The 24509-nt window shown below is 38.0% G+C and overlaps 1 protein-coding gene across 2 annotated transcripts in view; it reads right to left on the bottom strand.

Moving 5' to 3' along the window:
* Window positions 1–24509, bottom strand: part of LOC126180548 (glutaminase liver isoform, mitochondrial-like) — a 119277-nt gene that overhangs the window by 5796 nt on the left and 88972 nt on the right. For both annotated transcript variants that reach the window (XM_049924703.1, XM_049924704.1), the window contains 3 exons: window positions 24214–24345; window positions 21500–21654; window positions 5928–6068 (listed from right to left, as the gene is read on the bottom strand). In XM_049924703.1, coding sequence (XP_049780660.1) covers window positions 5928–6068; window positions 21500–21654; window positions 24214–24345 — 428 coding nt within the window. The remainder of the gene's footprint in view (window positions 1–5927; window positions 6069–21499; window positions 21655–24213; window positions 24346–24509) is intronic.

The raw sequence follows: 24509 nt of genomic DNA, 5'->3' as shown, positions 1-24509 counted from the left end.
GTAAAAATTAGGGGGCATGTTTAGATCCAAATTTTAGTGACATGTAACATCTTTGGTGCCAAAGATGTTGCAATGCATATGTTTCCAAGTCTGTTGTTCCTAGTTGTGCGATATTTTCTGTACAGTGAGTTATGAATACAGTTGTTCCGTAATTTGCATTTTGCCTATAATGTTCAAACCACATCACAGCAGAAACTATTCTCGTTAATTCTAGAGGAAGTATTCAAATCCTTACACTGGAAAAGTAAAGAAGGAATCTATATTAATGGAACATATATGAACCATCATGATCACAAATTCTAGGTTAGAAAACCTAGTGTCATGCCTGATATGGTCATCATTTGAAAAAAAAAAAAAAAAAAAAAAAGTAAAGAAAGAGGTTGAAATGTGCAGAAAAACATTGTATCTACTGCTAAAGATGGCCCACACTAAATGCTTACATGCAAATCAAGAACTGATTATTAAGTTTTTAACACAAAGCTCTGATTCAAATATTCAAAAATCAAATAAGAGTACAACACAACCTTCCACATGTATTCGAAAACAAACCGAGGATGGACAAGTAAACAACACTGCTGTAACTCTAGGAGGGTCAAAACACATAAATAGTGATAATATACAGTGAAGAATCCATGGAGCAATGCAACATCTATGTGTGAACAATACTTCCCTTGACAAAATGAAAGCTAAACAAGAAAATAGCATTGTGACACCCAATACAAATACAGACTGGTGAGGTTCATTACAGGAAAAGAACTGATAGATAAGCAATTCTAGTCTGCTACAGCAGAACAACAAACCAACAACATGCATGAAATGACTCAGAATGTACATGAAAACCCAAAAATACTATATAATATGGCACCTAAGAAACATGTAGAAAAAGGAAGACCTACACACTAATCATCTTCCATAGGTTCAGTCAGAAGTACAAGTGTCAGGGACAGCAAAAATCTGATAATAGGCACAGATGATGAGCAAGGAGTGCTATTTGGAGAGAAAAGGGCATGATTCCATTTAGGAAAAGTGAAAAATGGCATAACAACTCAAAATGTAATCAGATTTCTGGAGAAAATCTGTCCAGATTACAACAACTTTCAAGTAGAGAAACTAAGGGTGTGAACAACAGCTTCAAAATTTTTGTCGACTTCTATCTAAAAGATAAGCTAATGGACACTGCCATATGGCCCAAGAATGTTGTAATAAGGTGTTTTTTATCCCAGAGATCAACCAATGCCCCAGTAAAATAAACCTGAAATAAAAAATCGGGACCATGGACTATCAGATAAAAAGGAACATTGGTAATAACAGTAATATCATTTAGTTATAGCAAGTGCAAACCTACAGTGCTTAAGAACCAAAGTGGGCCTTTTATCGTTCTTTGTAGAAGAAGTGAAACCAGATGTTTTATGTATCTGTGAGCACTGGTTGACTGAAGCAGAGGGTGACTATTACAAATCTGTTGAGTATTTGGATATAGCAAATACATGGTATAGAACTACTGCAACTCATGGTGGTGTGTCAATATATGGAAACAAAAATCTTAGTGTAAAGGAAATTGATTTAAAAAACTTTTGCACAGATGTGGATCTTGAACTAGCTGCATTAATGTTACCATTAATGTTACCAAACATAGAGCTCACTGTTATCTCTGTATATCGTTCACCTGATAGTAACTTTGAAAACTTTATTGAACTCATGGATAACTTACATGCCTTAAGTCTAAACTCACATTGTGTGGTGACTTCAACATACACGTAGGGAGTGGAAGTACTAAAGAGGGGTTCTTATGAATTTAATGAACAGCTATGGGTTGTTTGTAGCAAAGCAACACCCAGCAATGGGTGTTGCATGTCTAGACACAGTTGTCACCAACCTCAGTACTTCGGAATATAATATCAGTATAACTGAACCAATGATTGCAGACCACAGGAGCTTAGTATGGAGAGAAAAAGTAAATTGCAACCAATCACATGGCACTCAAGTTACACATTCAGTAAAAGGGTTATCAAAGAAGAAAGATTTAATGACCTTAAAGGAGCACTGTCTAGTGTAAACTGGCAACAGAAATTTGCAGAAACAGGGTCCAATGACTCATTTGAATGTCTGTTCCAAACCTTAAGAACAAAATTTGATGTCATTTTCCCAGAAATCCCCAAGAAGAACCCTGCAAGCAAGTCACAAGGAAGGGAAAAAACCATTAAAGGGAAGATATGGTATACATCTGGGCTAAAGAAATTACAATGCATCACCAAAATATTCAGAGACCATATGAAAACAGCCATAGATCTTCCAACTAAAGACTTGCTTCACTGTAACTATTTAAGAGCCAAAAACATCTACAGAAAGGCGGTGGAGGATGCAAAAAAGAAACACAATGACAAGCTAATTAAAGAGGCCCATAATCCATGTAAAGCAGCATGGAATATGGTAAATGAGCACAGGAAGAAGCCTACTTCCATCTTAAATTCTGGTAGTCCTGATGTCTTCAACCAGTACATTGTTAGCGTAGTGGAAATTACTTTAAAGGAAATTCCAGTTTCAGGCTTAGATCCCACAGGCAATATAAAAAGTGTAAGCTGCACATTCAAAAACTGGGAGGAAATACACCCTGAGGACCTTGCAAAAATAGAGAGGTCCTATAAGTGTTCAGAGTGTCCAGATATCTATGGTGTGCCCTACACAGTACTGAAGAAAATAATACCAGAGCTTGATCAGCCACTAGCCACAGTAATTAACAAATGTTTATCTTTGGTATCTTCCCAGATTTCCTGAAGGTGGCACGGACAGTACCAGTCTACAAAAAATGCGGCCCATGCAAAGTGTCCAGCTTCAGACCTATTTCAATAATACTCATTCTTGCTAAAGATATAAAATTACTTTGAAAACATTAAACTCTTCCAGGACACACAGCATGGTTTTTGCAAGGGAAAGTCAACAGTTACAGCAGTACTGGACTTAATCATAAAGATAAGGGAGGGGTTTGAAGATAGAGAGAGAGTGACATTCACATTCTGCGACCTGAGCAAGGCATTTGATTTCGTCTCACACAAGATACTGATTAATAAGCTCAAGTTTTATGGTATTGAAGATGCAGAAATGGGGAGCACAGGAAGCACTGAAGACAGATAGTATCAGTGCATGGAGCAACCTCCCAAGAGCAAAAATTGGAGCATGGTGTACCTCAGGGATCCGTCATGGGACCTCTCCTGTTTCTTATATATGTCAATAATGTAAGTTGTACCTATGACATTCTACAGTTTGCTGATGATACCACACTCTTTGCCAAAGGGAAAATGGCTGAACAAGCTCTGTTGGCAGCATATGTACTCTTTGAAAGCATTAAAGAGTGGTTCATCGAAAATAAAATAAAAATGAATCAGGAAAAAACACAACACATGATGTGCAGTCTCAGCAATGTCGGCTGCCAGGATAACATGGAGGCTGTCAAACTACTAGGCTTCATGACAGACGGCAAACTGACAATGAACAATCACACAAGCTCTCTCGTGTTATATACCTGCTAAAAAGACTAAAAGGTGTATTACCTGACCAGTACCTATTAAGAGTTTATTATGCACTCTTTCATAGACATATTAATTATGGTCTGCTGTTATGGCGACACACTGCAGGTTGTAAGGAGGTGTTAATGTCCAAAAAAAAGCTGTCAGGATTATTACATCAAGTAAAAAACAGGAGCACTGCAAAACCTATATTTATCAGGTTAGGAATAATGACAGTATTCACCCAAAATGTATTTCTATGCCTCAGCAGTGTAAAGGAAAACCAAAGTGATTTCAGCATGAGGAAAGACATTCATAATCAGGACACCCACAACAAGAGGAACATTGAAGTACCAAGTTGTCAACTGACTGGAACGCAAGACAGTTTTCCAATGGTAGTCCTAAAAATGCTCAATACACTGGACCGAGAAGTGCCGTCTCTGCCACTAGGACTGTTCAAAAGGACAATTGCACAGGACTTGAAAGAACACCCATTATATTCTGTTGGGGAATTTTTCAATATTGACCAAAGTGAATGGACAAAATAATATTGTCTTAATATGTTATATCTGCCCTTATTGTTAATAAGTTTCTGTATTTTGTATAAAATTGTAACCAAATCTTACATATGTAACGCTGATGCAGTGTGTCCAGTCATGACTGGTAAATGATGCAGACCTAGTAATAAAGTTGTGGCGTCCATAGGTCACATCGACCACGTAAAGCATGATCTTTGAACTCTAACTGCTCTGACGAGCCGCCATGTTCATGTTCCAGTCAGCCTTTGTACCTTGTACAGTGTACACGTGTATCTTTCTTTGTGCTGAAATATATGTATGTATAGACATTTATGGGAACAGTTTGTTATGTGTACAGTTATCCATATTCCCGTTTCCCATATCGGTGACCCCGAAGTAATGGACAGTGATTTGAGGTCTCCAACGAAGTTAGCCTCAAACCTTGCAGAAGTGGATGATTTCCAGAATTGTGTAATGATCGATCGCTCATGTTGTGTTCAAAGGGATCCAAATACGCACATGTGCTCTGATCCTCTACACGCCACAATGTGGTTACGGTAGTGCCGCGTGCAATGCCACCATTCGTGGAAAACGTACATGCGGTCAACTGCTATCAAGCTATGCCAATTTTACCTTCCTCACAATTTAATAATGGGCATTTTTATACATCAAATTCGCCAGGCTCAACCACCAGATCTGTCACCCAGTTTCTCGGCCATGTGGGTTCGAGCACACCCGACGGCACTTCGCCATCCAGGAACGTTGTACCATGACAATGTGACCGCCAGCAGGTTTCACCAGTGATTTATGGTCCTACCACACAGGGTGTGTCTCCGATGTGCACAGAATACTCTCGCTGTTGTCACACAAAGTACTGCCCCCCCCCCCCTCCGCTGCCATCCCCCCCTCACTTGTGTCTGTATATGTGTGGATGGATATGTGTGTGTGTGCGCGCGAGTGTATACCCGTCCTTTTTTCCCCCTAAGGTAAGTCTTTCCGCTCCCGGGACTGGAATGACTCCTTACCCTCTCCCTTAAAACCCACATCCTTTCGTCTTTCCCTCTCCTTCCCTCTTTCCTGATGAGGCAACAGTTTGTTGCGAAAGCTTGAATTTTGTGTGTATGTTTGTGTTCGTTTGTGTGTCTGTTGACCTGCCAGCACTTTCATTTGGTAAGTCACTTCATCTTTGTTTTAGGTATATTTTTCCTTCATGGATTGTTTCCTTCTATTTTTATATATATATATATATATATATATATATATATATATATATATATATATATATATATATATATATATATATATAAAGTAAGTTCAAATTAACAATGAAGTCATAGAACCAGTTGAACAGTTTTTGTATTTGTATTAGTTGAAGACAGTGACTGGATGGATGGAGAAAGAAATAAAATGAAGAGCAAAAATGGTCTGAAGTTGTTTTGGCAAACTAAATACAGTTTTCAAAACCAAACTTCTGATGTGATTAAAAAGGAAGTTTTATAATCAGTGTGTATCAATCTTGACTGATGAAAGTGAAATATTGACTGTTTATACAATAATGCAAAAACTATTAAAAATTGAGGGCTGTTTGGTATGTAACAGCAAGACGCATACTGGAGATGACTAGCTGTAAGAGAAAAATGAACAAACAAATCATAAAACTGAGTTGCATGGAAGATGTAATTATGACTATAATGAACAGAAAACAAAGGTGAATAGGGACATGTAGTCAGGTGCGTGGATGGTTGGTGGGCCAGAGAAGTTCTCTGCTGGGTTTGAAGAGGCAAGAAAATATTGAGGCAATGATCTAGAGGAAGATAGGTAGGTAACATTAGAGGAAATTTAGGAACATGATGTCTGCAATGCATTGAAAAGTTGACACCATGGAAATGATAATGGACAAACTTGCCTGTCTTTTGGATCATGTGGCACTCCACAATGCTCCAACAGGAAAACCACACAATCTAGGTGGCCCTCTGCACATGCAAGATGTAGAGCTGTTCTGCCATCATAATCTGATAATGTCATATCCATGCCAGATAAACGGTGCCTGTTAAAGAAAACAAATATAAGATAAATATTTCAAATTACACAAGAAATATTGGTTATGATATATGATAAAAGTTAGTTCTGTTATCAAATAACAAATATATGAAGAACTTTATTGTTTATCACTAAATGACTTTGAAAATATTCCACATCAGTTTTTCATGTTCTACAAATTATTATCAGTTTTAATGTTGTGATGTTTCCTAAATCTGTATTCACAGTAGTCTGGATCATAGACAACAAGTATATATGACATGCATACCAAATCGAAGTATGGCATGTCAAAGAAATTTCTCTGCAACTAAAAACTTCCTTCTTTCTTTTGTTAAGAGCTTCTACATCTTTAGATTAGACACTGTCACTATAAAAATGACTGTCATCCTAATACAAGTATTCAAAAAGACTGTTTTCAGCACTGTAACACCCATCATTCGTCAAAGTAATACTGTGTTAATAGTGGAAGTATCTCCATGTTTCTTCTACTGCAATCATTAACACTCGTGCACATAACATTACAACACAGGGCAATAAGCAGTAGACACTAATATTACAATTAAGTGCTCCTTTCTGCATTAAGGATGACCTGATTATGATGCTTGTAAACCTTGCAAGTATCAAGACAAAATTAAAATGACAGCTTTTATTATGATTTTTCAGGTCTTGATTTTCTTATATATATATTGTCCATCAGAGAGTATTATTCATCAGCCATGGTCATAAGAGAAACATCTTTCAATCATTAAAAATGATGGTGTATTACTGTGACACACTGGAACTAACTTTCTCCTTCTTTATGTATGTGAAGTCACTAGTGTTTCTCACCCCTGTGCAAATGACATTTTATCTTTGTTACAGACTGTACATTAACTGTAATTTCATATTTATTTGAATAAGCATTGTTGTGGGTGGCTGCTACTGATGAGGCATAGCTCGTGGTTCCCTTACTGTGGAAAGTTGTGACATTAACCAATTGGAGTTATGGTGTCAGGGCTCTCTAAGAAGTTTATAGACTGCAGCACACTTCCTTTTGATAATCACTTACTAAATAACACCAAATGCTGACTCCAAGATAAGATCTATAGGTAGGATATTAAGCTGCCATTGTATCATTACCCCACATTTTATCTCAGCAACTCATGATAAAAATTACAGATTTTGGAGAGATCTTTAATGTAGTGTACATTAACTTCACTGCATGCTTAATATTTTCTATGTTTGCAGTACCAAACTTGTATGCAAGGGTTGCATATTTATCCATTACTCGTCATATATGCCACATCTAATATGTGTATTATTTTATGTCTGACAAAGCCAAACAGCTGTTTTTATGATTGTCAATTTTAATTATGACTAAGCGTATTGGGAGCACATCATGATCATAATGTAAAATGTAATAACATTACGTCTGCACAGTTGCTGCTTAAGAATTTAATATTAAATGTTACTTAATGACTCTTCAAAGCATAACAGAGACATACAGAGAGAGGGATTTGATAGCGGAGGTCAGCCACTCTATTGATTTCCCTCTGTTGTAAGCAGCAGCATGTAAAAATCTTGTGGAGGCTGGTAGGACACTTGTAGGCTGAACAGGCCCCCAAAGCCTTTGCTGCATGGAGCCAACCAGCATCACAGGGCATAACCTTAAGACTAGCTACTGCATGTTCAAAAAGTATCATTCAGTATCAACAGTTCCAAAAACATTGACTGTCATTATTTAAATCCACATGAGAAATATTCAGGAGGATTTGTAATAGTTTAAATTTTGTAACCCATTACTGAGAAATATTTTTTAATATATCTTTTGGGGAACTCCATCTCAGAGCCTTTAACTAAGAGCTGCACTTGCACGTGACATAAAGTTAGTTTTTATGCCATTTATATATGCATTGCTGGCCTTTAAAATTGCAACACCATGAAAGTAGCTTACAACAAACGTCAAATTGGCATAAAATGTACTACACAAATGGATATGCAAATGATTAGCATTTCAGTGCACACAGATGACATTGCCTTCAAGACTTCCTGCAACATCTGAATTTGGAGCACCAGATTTTCAAATTCATGATGGAGATAGAAGAAAACAACCAACTTCCATTTCTGGATGTGCTTCTCAAGTGAAGACCAGATGGTGCTCTAGGACACAGTGTCTACCGTAAATCAATACATGCAGATTTGTACTTCTACATCTTCAGCTGTCAAGCCCATTTAAGAAGAGAAAATGTCCTAAGCATACTAGTCCACAGAGCAGGCAAAATCTTGGACCATGACGGTCTGGCAGTCGAACTGTAGCACCTGCAGCCCATGTTTTATACAAATGAATACAGCAACCACCAGATACAACTCACCTTAAGACTGAAGAAGCCAAGACCACAGCCTGCTGAGGATGAAGAGAATCCTGTTGCATTGGTGGTTATCCCTTATATCAGGAACACATCAGCAAAAATTGGAAGAGTGCCCCAGAAACATTACATCGAGAGCATGTACAGCCCGCCAGCAAAGATGAAGGCCTTGTTGGGGCCAGTCAAAGATGACCTAGGACTCCAGGCACTGCTGCATCCTTACCACTGCAGGAAAATGTATGTAGGCCAGACAATCCATATAGTGCAGGAGAGATGCACTGAGCATAGATGCCACACAGACAATGAACAGCTGACAAAGCCCACTATGGCAGAGCACTACATCTCCCATGGTAATGCCATGAATTACAACATGGTAATGTCACAAATTACAATGGCATCAAGTTGTTGTAACAATACAACATTCTGGGATTGTATTCTAATACAGGTTGCAGAAAATGGACTACATGACAGGCTAATAAATGAAGACAGTGGCTTTCAATTAAACAAGGCCTAGGACACTGCCTTGATTGTGGCACTTGAAGAAGACAAGCATGTATTGTCACCTTTCTGGCAGAGAGCTGTGACTGGCGCCAACTGCAGTGCAACTAAATACCCTGACTGAGCTCTGATGTCATGCTTCCCCCACCACCACACCAGATCCACACCCAAAACTGGCCAACTGTAGGCTGTGGCGTATGGGGCAGGGAGAGTACAGAAAGGCAGCACTCATCAAAGAACAATCAGTCGTCAGGAACTTTTGAAGATGTCAAGGAGTCAGTCTGCCAAAATATCATCCCTCCTGGATGACTCCATCTGACTGAATATCAAAGAAATATTAAAATTTTTCCTATACCAGAAAAACCTAAAATAACACAAGTTACAAGACAATTAACATTAAAATTCAGGAGTAGCTAGTAGATTTTGCACACATGTTTGTTTGATTCTGACCTTTACCATTATACTTCAGTTGACCTAGTTTTTATGCACCAGATAACATGCTTCACTAAGTGATTAAGTCATTAATTAATAATTTTGCATAGTTTACTGTAGTTTTCAATATGACACATGTACCTGTAAATTTAGTGATGCATAAAATGATTTCATGAACTTTTCTGATTTCCTAGATCACCAGATATTTCATAAACAAAATTACTGTTAATGCGTACAGTCCATCCTGAATGGGTAAATCTAACCTAGTCAGTCTTCAAATGATTATGCCCAAAATAGTCAGTCCCAGTTGAGTGAGTAAATGAGCAGCACCTATGTCAAAAGGTTATGTGAAATGCTAGCACTCATGTAATACCTCTGTAAGATTTTGAGAAACTGTAGCTAGTGTGAGTAGTGTTTAAAGTTGATTTTGGCATTTTGTTTTCTATCTCTACTATGTTGATGATTTATCATTTTGACAGTCATACTACTAAGTTCACATTTAACATTTCTGTGAAAACTGTTGTATGGTGTATATATGACCAACATGCGAGAGTGGATTATCAGGTTTTTAAATCAAGCAGTGATTGTGTTAAGTATTTTGAACCAATGATGATTTTTTTTTTGACTGGTGTTGTGTCATGTACTTGATGTTCAGTCATTTCGGTGACTGCATGCACTGCTTATACATGGTGGTCAGAAACAGTGTGAAAAGCTCATAAGGGTGTTGTAGGACATGTTCTGCTGAGAAATATTTGTTTTGAGAAAAAAAATTCAATACATTTGACCATTTCTGAGTTAATTAGCATTGATGTTAGTCAATCAGATACACAAATTCAAGTGGCCTAACAGGTAGAACTAATGTCAGTTTTTCTCAAAGTATAAATGACGTTGTAGGAGACTGCTTAGCTTTTGACTCAGGCTCAATCCTTTCTACTTTCCCATGTCTAATTCTTGTATCTCTCTCTTGTTTGGTTTAGGAAACCAAATGAAAAAGACGTTTGGTGATACTATCTCTAGCAGGTAGCCTAAATTTGCATGTGCAACAACCTGATGGGCAAACTTCAATGCTAATTAACCCAGAAATTGTGCAGCATATTGAATTTTTTTGTTGACATTTATTTATCAGCACAACCTACCATGTGACACCCTTCTGAGATTTTCACGCTGTTTCTGACCTTCCTTTATAACTTGCAACTACTGTAGTCTGCAAATATTGTGTATAATAAAGACCGTAACTTTAGACAGTGATGGCATATGGGGTGCTATCCAAATTTTCGGGACTGGTGCTGCCATCTATTGAAAACTTTACCTTTGGACTAATGGTCACCAACACCCACGAAGTAGTTCCCATCTGCATGTATACACCAGTCCCAGTGCTTCTGCCCCTGGTCAAATGTTTTCTGGAAGTCCTGTTCTTTTAGGGTGTTTATCACTGCCAGTGATGCTTCTTGAATCCTCTGTAAAGTGTTGAACCAATGGCCTTTCAACTTGAGTTTCAGTTTTGGAAATAGTGTGAAGTCGCAAGGTGCCAAATCTGGCGAGTATGGTGGGTGGAGTACAACCGCCTTGTTTTTTGCCAGAAAGGTCCTGGTGAACAAGGATGTGTGACAGGGCGCGTTGTCGTGACATGATGCAGCAGCTAGTTCCCTTGATGCCAAAGTTTGGGCTGTCGTCGCCGCACTTTTTCATGGAGCCACCGCAAAACGTCACAGTAGTATGCGGAATTCACTGCTTGGATGGGTGGGATGAATTTTTTGGGCACAATTCCCTTGGTATCAAAGGAAACGATGACTATGTTCTTCACTTTGCTCTTCACCTGTCTCACTTTTTTGGGCCTTGGAGAGCCTGGGCTCTTCCACTGGGATGATTGTTGTTTTGTCTCTGGGTCATAACCATAAATCCAGCTCTTTTAACCAGTGAATTTGATACATACGTGCTGTTCTGTTCGCGGATTCATCGTAAAATCGCCACACACCAAACACAGTGTATTACGGAAATCACTGTGGACACGCAACACATTCTCCCAGCTGAATGCCACTCCGCACACTGACTCGTCAGATATGCAGCTCTCGCCAGCTAGTGGTGCAAAGATCAACTACTCCTACTTTCCAGATGGCAGCCAGTCCCAAAAATTTTGGATTCCACCTCGTATGTCATGGTGATTCCATGTTGTAGGAGAGGGCACATGTTCCTGAAGGACTGGCATGCCACTAATTGTCAGCCACTACAATTGATCACATCTTGCACAGAGTTGAAGCAAAATAGAAAATGGACATGTATTTGTCATCCAAGCTCAGTTCAACTTTAGGCCCAACTGGGTTAGAGTCATCATTGCTGCCAGAGGTGTCAGCTTTGTATGCTAAATTTTGCTCCCTGTAGTCTGTTAAGCAAATGATTAATTTAACCATGTATGCTTTGTACTATACTGTACATACACAATCAGCAGAATTTTGTTATTTTCTATCCTTCCTGGTGTTCTGCACTTTTAATTTTCTGCTGCGCCTTTTCCTTTGTTTAAACTACTTTGAGTTTCTGCTTGACTTTCACAAGCTAGTAACAAGTGCTGAACTCTTCTTTAGGCATTGTAAGTCAGCTGATTGGAGTAGAAGGTATGTCTTACAGCTACATCCACACTCTGTCGCCCACTGAAAAGTGCATAGTAAAGGGTACCTCCCATTGTACTATGTATTAGCATTTCTTCCCTTTCCATTTTTTAATGCAGTGTGGGAAGAATGACAGCTTAAATGCCTCAGTGCATGCTGTAATTGTCTAACCTTGTCTTTGTAATCCCTATGGACGTTATATGTTTGGGGTAAATGTAGTCTTAGATTCTCCAGTCAACACTTATTTTTTAAACTTAGGCTTTGAGTCTACATTCAAGTTTTGGCCAGTTTAGATTGGTAAGCATTTCCATAACAATCTTGAGTAGGTCAAACAAACCTGTGACCATTTGTGCTGCCCGTTTATGTATACATTCAACATCCCTTGTTAGTCCTATTTGGTACAGGTCTCAGGCATTAAAGCAATATTTTAAAATGTGTCATACAAGTGATTTGTAAGCAATTTCCTTTGCAAGTGGATTCCATTTTCTCAATGTCCAATAGAAAATTATAATTCATTTCACAGCGCAATTCTACGTAATCAGTATGGTTTCAGGAAATACTACAGCACAACTCATGTTATCAATGAATTGTTCACAAAAGTTAGCAGATGCCTTTATAGCAGAATGTGTGTGTCTGGTATCATTTTTGAGCATAAAAAAAAACTTTTGATACTTTAGACTATAAATTGATAATCTATGGTTTTCAAGGAAAAAGCTGGATGTCATTGTGTTTAGGGAACAAAGCAAAGAGTACTTATACATAACAGTGGCAAGAAATTCCTCTCTGACTGGAAACAAATACAACTAGATGTACCATAAAGCTCAATATAACAGCCACTACTCTTTTTGTATTATAAATGACATGCCATGCCAGAGTCACTCTGGCACCATCCTCTATGTAGATACTCTGCTGGCCATCCAAAATGCAGCAGCAAGAAGGACTGGAGATATTACAGCCAAATTGATTTGGAAGATAACACACTGAAGGTGACTGAAAATACAGCCCAATGTGAACTGAGGAAGACGATGAAATCAGTGTAGAGTGCTGCGACCAGTGCTGGCTATAACCACTACTACATGTCTTGGCATTGAATCATAGAGGCTTTGAATGTGTTGTTGTGGTATAGCTGTCCATGCTGCTTCCACTTTATGCCAAAGTAGATCTGATGTAGCAGTGGATGACATATCCCATGCCAGTCACAGACCAGATGTTTTTGATTGGTAATAGATCAGGAGAACAGTGAGGCCAAGCGGGCAATGTAATCTGGTGGATGATAAAGAAGTCTTGAAAACTACATGTCACATGTGGTCACACATTATCCTGTTGTAGTCTGCAGCTCGTGGTCTCGCGGTCGCATTCTCGCTTCCCGAGCACAGGGTCCCGGGTTCGATTCCCGGCGGGGTCAAGGATTTTCATCTACCTCGAGATGACTGGGTGTTTATGTTGTCCTCATCATTTCATCATCATCATGAAAGTGGTGAGATTGGGCTGAGCAAAGGTTCAGAATTTGTACGGGTACTGATAACCGCGCAGAGCCCCACAAACCGAACATCATCATCATCATCATCATCATCATCACCATCCTCATCATCATCATCCTGTTGCAATATGGCTGTCGGAAAGCTCTGAAGGTTTGGGAGGACAACAGGCTCCAACACTTCAGAATTTGTACGGGCACTGATAACTGTGCAGAGCCCCACAAACCGATCATCATCATCATCATCATCATCATCATCATTATCCTGTTGCAATATGGCTGTCGGAAAGCTCTGAAGGTATGGGAGGACAACAGGCTCCAACACTTCAGAGGTACAATGCTGGTTGGTTTGTGTACCAGCAAGGCATAATAAAGGGGGGTGAGAGTGGAATCCCATACCACCCTAAACCATAATACTCAAAGCAGGACCAGTATGGTGACACATAAGGCAATAGTTCAAAAGTCTCTCTCTTAGACTCTAATCCGACCATCAACATTCATTGGGATTCATTGGTAAAAGCAATGTTGTTCCATTCAATTGTCTAGGTCTGTCATTCACCATACCATTGATGGAGTAAACACCTGTGGTGTTGACTCAGTGGTAAACAGAGAAAAGTAACACAGATCTAAAAAATACTGAAGTTGACCAGAAAAAATGCCTCAAAAGTAAATTCTGCCACAGTATAGAAGATTTCTGAACTGATGGTCAATATCTTTGTAGTTCAGTCCATGTGTGCACAGACATGTTGCACTGGCACTGCCTGCCTGCGTCCAGCAAGATCTCTGCCTCGCATATTTCATTATTGTTTGAATATAATAGAGGGAAACATTCCACGTGGGAAAAATATATCTAAAAACAAAGATGATATATATATGTGTATATGCAGATGGATTTGTATGTGTGTGCGAGTGTATAACTGTTCTTTTTTCCCCCTAAGGTAAGTCTTTCCGCTCCCGGGATTGGAATGTCTCCTTACCCTCTCTCTTAAAACCCACATCCTTTCGTCTTTCCCTCTCCTTCCCTCTTTCCTGACGAAGCAACTATTCGTTGCGAAAGCTTGAATTTTGTGTGTATGTTTGTGTTTGTTTGTGTGTCTATCGACCTGCCAGCGCTTTTGTTTGGTAAGTCTCATCATCTTTGTTTTTAGATATATTTTTCATTACTGTTTGAGTTAGACAATATACACTGCATTATTGTTTGAATGACACAGCTGTCAGTCACTATGCCACAAGTGCAAGAAGTGATGTTATCTCTTAAACATAAAGTAAACATTATTGATTCATTAATAAATGAAGAAATTGGTCTTAAGTTAGTTGATAAGGATTGTGTAGGTATTTCTATGATAAGCAATATTAAGGTAGAATACTGATTCAATTTTGAAATACACCAGCAGACTTGATAGTGAAGACTAGATAAACATTGAAAATTGATGAAGAAACCAAGAAAATGAATATCTGGAAGAAGTTTTGTATTGTTGGTTTTTACAAAAATGATCAACTGAGTAGCATGCCGATAGCTAATCCTTGGCTGTGTGAGAAGGCATTACAGTAAAAAAAAAAAAAAAAAATTGCTGGTGATGTATCATCTGTGGCATGGTTGTATAGATTTAAATCTCGTTATGAAATTCGTGAATTGGAAATACAAAGTGAAAAAAAGTCAGCTGATATAAATGCAGCAAAACCTTTGTAAATGCAGCAAATCCTTTGAAAGCCAGTTTGACAAAAGAACTGGATGAAAATAACTGACTTGGTCTTTGTTTGCAAAGCAGCTGAAACCAGATTAAATTGAAAATAATTACCGGAAAAATCTTTTGCATCTCAGTGAAAGAGTTCAGCTCCAGGACATAAAAGTAGAATAGAGTAAATAACAATGTTAGTTTGTGCAAATGCTGCCAGGACACTTAAAACGTCTTTGCTCCTCATTGAAAAATCCAAAAACCCCAGGTGCTTCAAAAATAACAGAGTTCCCTTCACTTATAAAAGCCATGAAATGGCATGGATAAACACTGAAATAATCATTGACTGGCAAGACAACACTTTCATCCCTGAAGTAAAAATATAAAATAAAACGAAAACTTAAAAAAGGTAAAAAAGGAAACTTCCTACTTTTACTAGATTAATATGTCAACCCATCCTTCAGCTGTACTAAAAGGGGCATTCAAAAAGAAACAAGCTGGAAGCATAATTACAGAAACCAGTATCTGTATGTTAGAAGTATTGACCCTGACTGTTGAGACACTTGTCCCACTGTGACACAAGACAGTGAATGCCTGTCTCATAAAATTCCCAGGGCTCTGATGTTAACCAGTTCCGCACATATAGCTGGACGTCGTGGTCCGAGGTGAATCATTTGTCCCTCTCAGCCTTTTTAAGGGGACCAAAAATGGCACAATCACAGGAAGAGAGATCTGGACTGTATGGAGGGTGGCTGAGTACCTTCCATTTGAATTTCTGTAGGAGAGCCCCAACTATGTTGGCCGTATGAGGCTTTGCATTATCGTGGAGCAGAATGACCCCATGGGTGAGATTGTCTGGTCATTTTGGTTTGATCACTCGGCGAAGGGAGGTCAAGGTAATTGTGAGTAACACTGAGCATTCACTGCTGTCCCATGCTGCAGGAAGTGAATGAGAAGGGGGCCATCTTGGTCAAAGAAGAACACCAGCATAACCTTTCCTGCACTCGTGTGGATGGCCTTGGCTTTTTTCAGTGGTGGTGACCCTAGATGCTTCCACTGGAGACTTTGTTGTTTTGATTCTGGTTTGAAGTGATGATACCTTGACTCATCACCAACAACCACTCATGCCAGGAATGCATTCCCTTCCCGAGCATAGCGCTGCAGATGAACAAGACAGTGGGCCATTCGACATGCTTCCTGGTGTGGTTGAAGACTGTGGGCCACCCACTAGGCACACACTTTGCACATGTGCAGTCGCTCCTTCATGATGTTGTGAACACTTCCAATGCTCAATCTGACCATGGCTTTCACTATCACTCAGCTGTCCTGGGTTATGAGTGCATTCACCAGCTGGACGATGTCATTGGTAATGTAGTGTGGTGCTCCAGACCATGCATCATCAGCTAACAACACCCGTCCTTCCCTGAAGCACTTGTGCCACACCTTGACCCTTGCAAAGAGACATGCATTGTTCACTGTACACTTATCACATTCGTCGTTGAATGTCCGTTCCTCCTACTCCTTCTGCTGCCAGAAAACAAACAACACCTCTTTGCTCTTCTTTTGACGCCTCCACGTCACTGTTTTCAATGCGACTGGCAGCGTTGGACCATTGATCCATGCTGTTGCTAGCTCTGTATAGTCATTTGACATGCACGCGTGCCCTCTGGCTGTGAACTTCCACGCTCTGATTGGAACCACACCTTGTTACACATTCTACAATATTACCCTCCTGTCACTGGTTTGCACATTCCAGACTCCGGCTCATTTCTTTTGAACGCCCTTTGTATTAGAGAGTAAATGAATGTTTACAGCAAAATTTTTGCTTCCTAATGTGACATCTTTGCTATATCCAATGGCTCAAAATGTTACTGAAATATTAAAATGACTTTATAAAAAACAACTGTTATGTAGATTGTTAACTGTTGATGAAGATAATGTAGAAGTTGTTTCACCATTTCTCCAGCAAAAGAATTTAAAGGGGTGCTGTACATTGTTGTAGATGCATGGATATGATTGAGATGAAGACTTTGAAAAGAATACTGAAACAAGCCTGCAAAAATTCAATAACTGATACAGATTATTAAATTTTGGAGGATATAAGTAAACTAATGATAAATTTACAAATGCGCCAGGAATGTGATGCTGATGATATGGAAGAGTGGCACACTTGTGACAATAATGATCAAGGTTGTCAGATTGTGCTGGATGAAGAAATTGTTAAAAGCATATCACATGCAAATGGACAGCAGGATATGCGAGAAGATGAAACAGAAGAAAATATAGACACAAAAAATGATGCAGGAACATTTCATGCAGAAGCATTTTGAGCCTTGGAAGCAGCTTTCAAATGGTTTGAGAAACAACCAGTGTGTACAATGAGTTTAATACAATTATAACAAATTCATGATGCAGCTGCAATGAAGATAAAACATTGTTTACATCAAATGACACTTACCAAATATTTAAACAAAATTAAACTATAGTGAGTGTCCTATTTGACTTTTGTTGGGTATTTCACGATTAACATTGCAGTATGTTAATAATTTTAAGAAAATATTTATGCATGTATGGAAACCTCTTAATAAACATTGATTTTTCTTGAGTTTAGTTTAATAAACATTTAACACTATGTATTAATCCTAGAAAGATAACCATATGACAAAATACCTACAAAAATAGCCATACAGATGCGACATAAGTTATCTTTCTAGAGTTAAACAAACAATGGAAGTTGCAGGTTGGAATATCAACAATACACAGAAAAAGAAAGGCTGCTACTCACTGTAAAGATGAAACGTTGAGTTGCAAACTGGCACAACAAAAAGACATTACACATTTAGCTTTTGCCCAAAGCTGTCTTCAGGAAAGGAAACATACGCACTACACACATTCATTCACACAAGCAAGCACACCTCATGTACACATGCCTGATACCTCCAGCAGCTTGGATGAGTATGCATTCTGAGCTGCTGGAGATGGCTGTCAAGTGTGGAGGTGTGTTTGCTTATGTGAATGAATGTGTGTGTGTTTCATTTCCTGAAGCAGGCTTTGGCAAAGAATATGTAACAATCTTTTCTTTGTGCCTGTCTATAACTCAACGTGTCACCTTTATGGTGAGTAGCAACCTATCTTTCTTCTTTCTAGAGTTAATGTACAAAAATCGCTTCCTCACACGTTCAATTATTCAGATTTTTTATTACACAGATGACTTATGACAATAATTAGTCCAGATAATCAAGTACATATTGTAACTTAACATTACATTTGTTGGTCTGTTTGTAATATTACAATTGACAAGTCACCTATGTCACAATGTGTGATTGTATGATGAAGGTGACATAACAACAAAGACTTGATTTGGTGTGTATAGTTGGTTCTGCTGTGAATATTGTTACAGGGTTAAGAACTATAGTGTAAGGAGGTCCAGCTAAAGGTATCAGATGCACTAGGTAGCATTGTTTTCCTTTTAGAGTATAAATTAAGTAGCCCATATATGGGAGCTAATTAACAGTTTCTACTCCATCATTGCACAACAGACACAGCAAAGAGGACAAAAGAAGCACCCTAGCTGTGTCCAGGTGAGCATTCCACATCAAAATAATTTTACAAGTACCTTTATCAAATATAGATCTTAAGTTGAGAAATAATTTTTCTGAGATTACATCGGTAGCACAATTTGAAAGTAAATCACAGACTGTGAGAAAACTGGAAAAGATGAGGACCAAAGCACATGAAATGTGATGTCACAACAGGATGCTGAAAATTGAAGGGGACTGATAAAATAATAATGAGAAGTTTCTTTACACAACTAGGGAAGAAAGAAATACATTGAAACTACTAACAAGAACAATGGATGGGACGAAAAGTCATGTGTTAAGACATAGTAGAATAACTTCTATTGTACTAGAGAGGAGCCACTGAGGGCAAAAATTGTAGAAGACAGAGACTAGGATATCTAGTTGAGGTCTTCAGTCTGAAGAGCCATTTGCTGCAGCTCTTCATGCTAGTCATTTCTGTTCAAATATCCTCATCTATGCATAGTTACTGAAACCTTCAGCCATTTAGTGTAGTCAGTCCTTGGTCACTCACAACAATTTTTACTTGCACTATTCTCAGTTACAAAATTAATTATCGCTTGAAGCCTCTAGATGTGACAATAAATAATTGATAATTTTGAGTGTAAGAGGTACTGCAAGAAGAAGAAACTGGCACACAAGGGGGAATCATGTCCAGTTACTTAAAAAAAAAAAAGGTTATTGTGGTATTGTGTGATATGGGGAACATTTTTTCTCATTTTTTATGTGGGATAATTTAACTTAGTGCATACCATGATGTCCACTGCAATTGCTTCTGCACACTAGATCACCTGGATAGTTTCAGCTTCAAAGGTATTTACAAAATTGTTGGTATATTTAATGAAAGAGAATACTGTAGAACAAATCCATTTCTTTCAAATTCTGCAGTCATTAGGCAGATAAAGTTTAACATAGAAGATGTGACATCTGTCTGATAAGTATCTGCTGGTGGACTTATAATGTACAGAAGTGTGTAGGTGGCTGTTTTATAGCCTGGATTCAAAATAAAGAAAAATGCAACAAGACTGAAAATGAGATAATGTAAATTAATAGCAAATAAAGATCTGAGCTACTCTGATAAGTTAATATGAAGTTCAGCTTGATTCTAAGAGAAAAGAGATGTTGTACATGAATCTGAACTAAATTAAGGCTGCCAGTGAGATTCCAATGTGGCTCATTGAGAGCCAAAGGTTAACTCATTGAAGATTGGAGGATGACACAGAATTTTTAAAAAGTTTTAAATTACGAAAGTTTTAAAAGCTAAATTTTCATCAGAAAGTGAGTTACAACATTTCCAGAAACAATTTTATGGTAGAATTTTGGAAACTCTTCAAGGTCGTACAATTTGTAAAGGCTATAAATGCAGTCATTACTTTCACTTTCATTCTTGAACAGAACTAAAAGAATGCTTAATGTGGGATAAAGAGTACCATCTACAACTTATAATGCATTTTAGCATGTAGATGTAAAGGCGGAAGAGATTTGCATTGAAAGGAACCATTCCTATTTGTGATTTTTATAAAATTCTTTGTACACAACCTGTCTGAAAATATATCCTTATTTTTGAGACCCTCACAAAATAGACAGTGTCAGCATTGTGATAATGATCTGAGATTAAAACCAACTGTGACATAAAGACGTATTTCTGGACAGCCTCTGCACCATGAACTTAAAAAAGTATTTATTGACTATAAATGTATTCTTCCACAGCCATTGTGACAATCAATAAAATTTTTCTTTGCTTGTGAGCGCGTTATCAATATGTAAAACTACCGACATTTTGGTCACTGCTGCAAGTGATCTTCTTCAGGGTGTTTTTGTTTACTGTTTGTTTTCTCACTCAGCAGTAAGCAAAAACATCCTGAAGAAGGTCACTTGCAACAGTGACCAAAAGTCAGTAGTTTTACATATTGAAAATGTGGTCACAAACCCAGAACAATTTTATTGACTATTTATAGACTTTTGAAAACTGCATAATAAAAATATTTGGCATTTGTTAACTGTTGCTGACTCCTTTCTTGCATCTTATGTGTCTCCAGATGCAAGGTATGGCATGTCTGTGCCTTTGATCCAGGGGCTTGCACATCCTAGGATTTATTTTTCATTTTAGCTGCCATCTCCTTCTTCTTTCTCCATCCTTGTCCTACCTAACTTTGTGTTGTGCCTCTAATGATCTTGTTCTTAGCAATATATTAAACTCTAATCTTCCTTTCTTCCTCTTTCATGTGCTGTTGCACTGTCATGGAAGTTTTAATGTGAGTGGAAAGTACAAATAACTTAATGCTTGATATTTTACAGTTCACTTATTTGAGGGTATTGTTACAATTATTACGGAAAAAGTATATGAGAAGAAAGTTAAAATCTGACAACTGTTTTGTTTAGCATGCTTTGTTTGATCTATTACACACTGCAGATAAACAACATTCTTACCAGTATTCCAGAACATGTCCTTTTATTAAGTTTTACTGTTTTTTAATTTGGTGCTTCTTAAAACATGAAAAAAATACTAAAAAGGCAACCAGTTACCTATAGCAAACTGAAAAGCATAGAAAAATGTAATAGAAAAATTAACACTAGCTTTTGAGCTCTTGTTCTTTTTTTTAGTAAGATTTCATGATACACACTCAAAAACACACACACACCCAAATGTACACACCTGTGTTTGTGTGAGCAAACACAAGATCAAGAGCTTGAAAGCTAGTGTTAAGTGTTTTGTATTACATATTTCTGTGTGCCATGCATAGCCCTCTATAGGTAAGTGGTTGCTTTTCCCTTATTTTATCTATTTTTCCATGCAGAATTTTCCATTATTGTAATACAATAACTAACCTTCTCATAGCAGTTACATCGCCACTGGCTGCAGAGAACAAAAGGTTGACAATGCTCAGGCCTTTTGTTTCATACTTGTGCCTTCGTGGATCTTTCTTGTTTGTTGCGTGTTTTAAGTTGTCATATCGATGGAAATTAAATTCTTCCACAAGCAGCTGCAAAATTCAAATATAGGCATTTGAAATGAAGTAACAAGCTCAACTGAAATAACTAAATATAAATATGAGAAATAATGTGATATTCTTTGTATGACAACTAAATGTGCAGATTCAAAAACAGATTAGTGTTAAAATATAGCAAACACCACCATTTCTGTGTAGCAACTATTGGATATAAAACAAACTGTAAAATTTCTTATAAAAATATCTCTTCATGTTATACTGAAGCTTAGTAATGTGCTATTAGAGACTACATCTATATCTATACTCTGCAAACCACTGCGAGGTGCATGGCAAAGGGTACGTCCCATTGTACCAGTTATTAGTGTCCCACTCACATATGGAGTGTGGGAAGAATGATTGTTTGAATCAGCAATTATTCTAATCTTATCTTCATGGTCCCTATGTGAGTGATACATACAGGGTATCCCCAGAGTCATCATTTAAAACTGGTTCTTGAAACTTCATTAATAGACTTTCTCAGAATAGTTTACATCCATCTTCTTCAAGAGTCTTTCAGTTCCTTCAGTATCTCTCTGACACTCTCACATGGGTTTAACAAACCTGTGACTATTTGTGCTGCCCTTCTCTGTTTATGTTCAATATCCCCTGTTGGTCCTATCTGGTATGGGTTCCACACACTTGAGCAATATTCTAGTGTGGGATGCACAAGTGATTTGTAAGCAGTCTCTTTTGTAGACTGATAGCACTTCCCCAGAATTCTACCAATAAACCAAAGTCTACCACCTGCTTTACCCACAACTGAACTTATGTGATCATTCCATTTCAAATCCCTACAAAGTGTTACACCCAGGTATTTGTAAGAGTCTGTCAATTTCAACAGTAACTCATTGATATTATAGTCATAGGATAGTCAGTCATAGGACAGTCAGTGATAACTCTTCAACCATTGTCACACACACAAAAATTTATTTACTACTTTAGTCTTGAAATATATTTAATGAACTTAACACAAAAGTATACTTTTCCAAAATAAAAATCCATTTGAGGAAGACAGCTGTAAAGTTAGAAGACACAATGGCTAGTCAGGATTTGTCTCCAGGAGGTTCAATTCAAAGTACTTGCAAAACAAACACTTAAAATCAGAAAAAATGAAACTGATATTTGACATCCCACTGTCTCTGAAGCCCTATCATTCATCTTTCTCTGTTCCCCCAGTAATCCTCACAGTAGTCAGGTCCCATTCAAAGTGGGATGTGAGTGGTCTGCTCCTCATTTTTTACTTCTTCTAACCTTTCCCTGTTCCCTCCCTGAGAAAGGAACACACAAGTTCCAAAGAGCTACTTTCAGTTTTATCTACTTTTAACTATTTCTTTTGGTAAGTAAAGGGAATTTTGCATCCTGAAAGTAAGAAACGGCCAGCCATTCCTTTCCTTGTAATTTTTAAAACAACATACTTTTCAGTTTATTTAAATGTTCCCAGGACTGCAGTTTGGCAGGTAGAATGGGTTGACATGTTGCATCAGGTGGAGTGGGTAGAGGGAGCAGAAAGTGGGGTTAGGGAAGTATAGCTGTCAGTTCAGAGAGAGGGCAAGTTTTTGAGATAGGAATGCAGGAGGGAGAGAGTGCACGTGATGGTATATGAATGTGACACACACACTGGACTCAGTGAGTTTGTACAGTGTGTGGTGGTCATGACATGGAGGTGTGGGTTGCGATAGGGTGACAGGACAGAGGAATGGTTGTCTGTTGGGTAGGGGTACAAGTGCTGTGGATTGGTGAAGACTGAGGCTATGACAATTATAGAAATGAAGGATGTGTTGCACGGGTAACTCCTAACTGCATAGCTCAGATAAGATGGTGCTCAGGGATAGGATCCAGATAGCACAGGTTGTGTAGCAGCCATTGAACTTGAGCATGTTGTGCTCAGCAGCATGTTCCACCACTGGCTGGTCAAATTTGTTCTTGGCCACATAAAATGCTGTGCAGTAGAAGTTGCATAAGACATAGCTGCTTTCGCAGGTAGTCCTACTCAGATAAGAAAGGATAAGCCTATGACAAGACAAGAGTATGATGTGCTGAGTGGGTGAATCAGGCAGGTCTTGTGCTTGGGTGGGGTGGATCAGGATGTTTGTAGTCTATTTATTTTGAAATATTACTCTGTTTCTCCCTGGAATGACACTTTTGTAACTTTTTTGACTTATAGTCTTCTGTTAATTTCTTTGAATTTTGTAAATTTCATAATCCAGTTTCATTGAGAAATTAAAAAATCTGAAATGTTTTATCATCCCTTCAACTTTCAGATTGGTGGATAAACATGCTCTTTATTCTTTCATTATATTTACTAAGTTGGGTTTGTAAGTTGCTTGACAGACGTGCTTCTTGCCATTGCAGTATGAGATTTACATTGTTTCTGAATACTGAAGTGTAGCTTGGAATATCCAAGAAATTTATGTGAGATGTAGAATATTGTAGGAGACTGAAGTGTACATGTCTACAGCCTTTACTCATACATTGTATGTTACTTCCCAAATGCATAACAGTGTTGACAAACACCATATTAGTATCTAGGATCCTTGAAGTACAATTACTTGCCTCACAGAACTGCACACCACGACAGCTGTTTCCTAAAGGATCCAATGGTGGAGACCATGTACAAATGCCCATAACATTTGGTATTACAACCAACATTCCACCACAGACACCAGATTTTGCTGGGAGGCCTACCTGTAAAGGTTTTTTCAAGTTTTGTCAGTAAACAAATGTTGTATTAAGTGCTGACAAAACAAGTTCATGCAAAAGAGAATAAATTTCATATCTGTATATTTTAACAACTTAATATTACATAAAATAATTTCCAGGAAGAATGAAAATAAGTAACTATTATACAC

The sequence above is a fragment of the Schistocerca cancellata genome, chromosome 1, assembly GCF_023864275.1.
Source record: "Schistocerca cancellata isolate TAMUIC-IGC-003103 chromosome 1, iqSchCanc2.1, whole genome shotgun sequence".
Taxonomy (NCBI): domain Eukaryota; kingdom Metazoa; phylum Arthropoda; class Insecta; order Orthoptera; family Acrididae; genus Schistocerca; species Schistocerca cancellata.
Note: the sequence above shows the minus strand (reverse complement) of the source record. Positions and strands in the feature narration are given on the sequence as shown.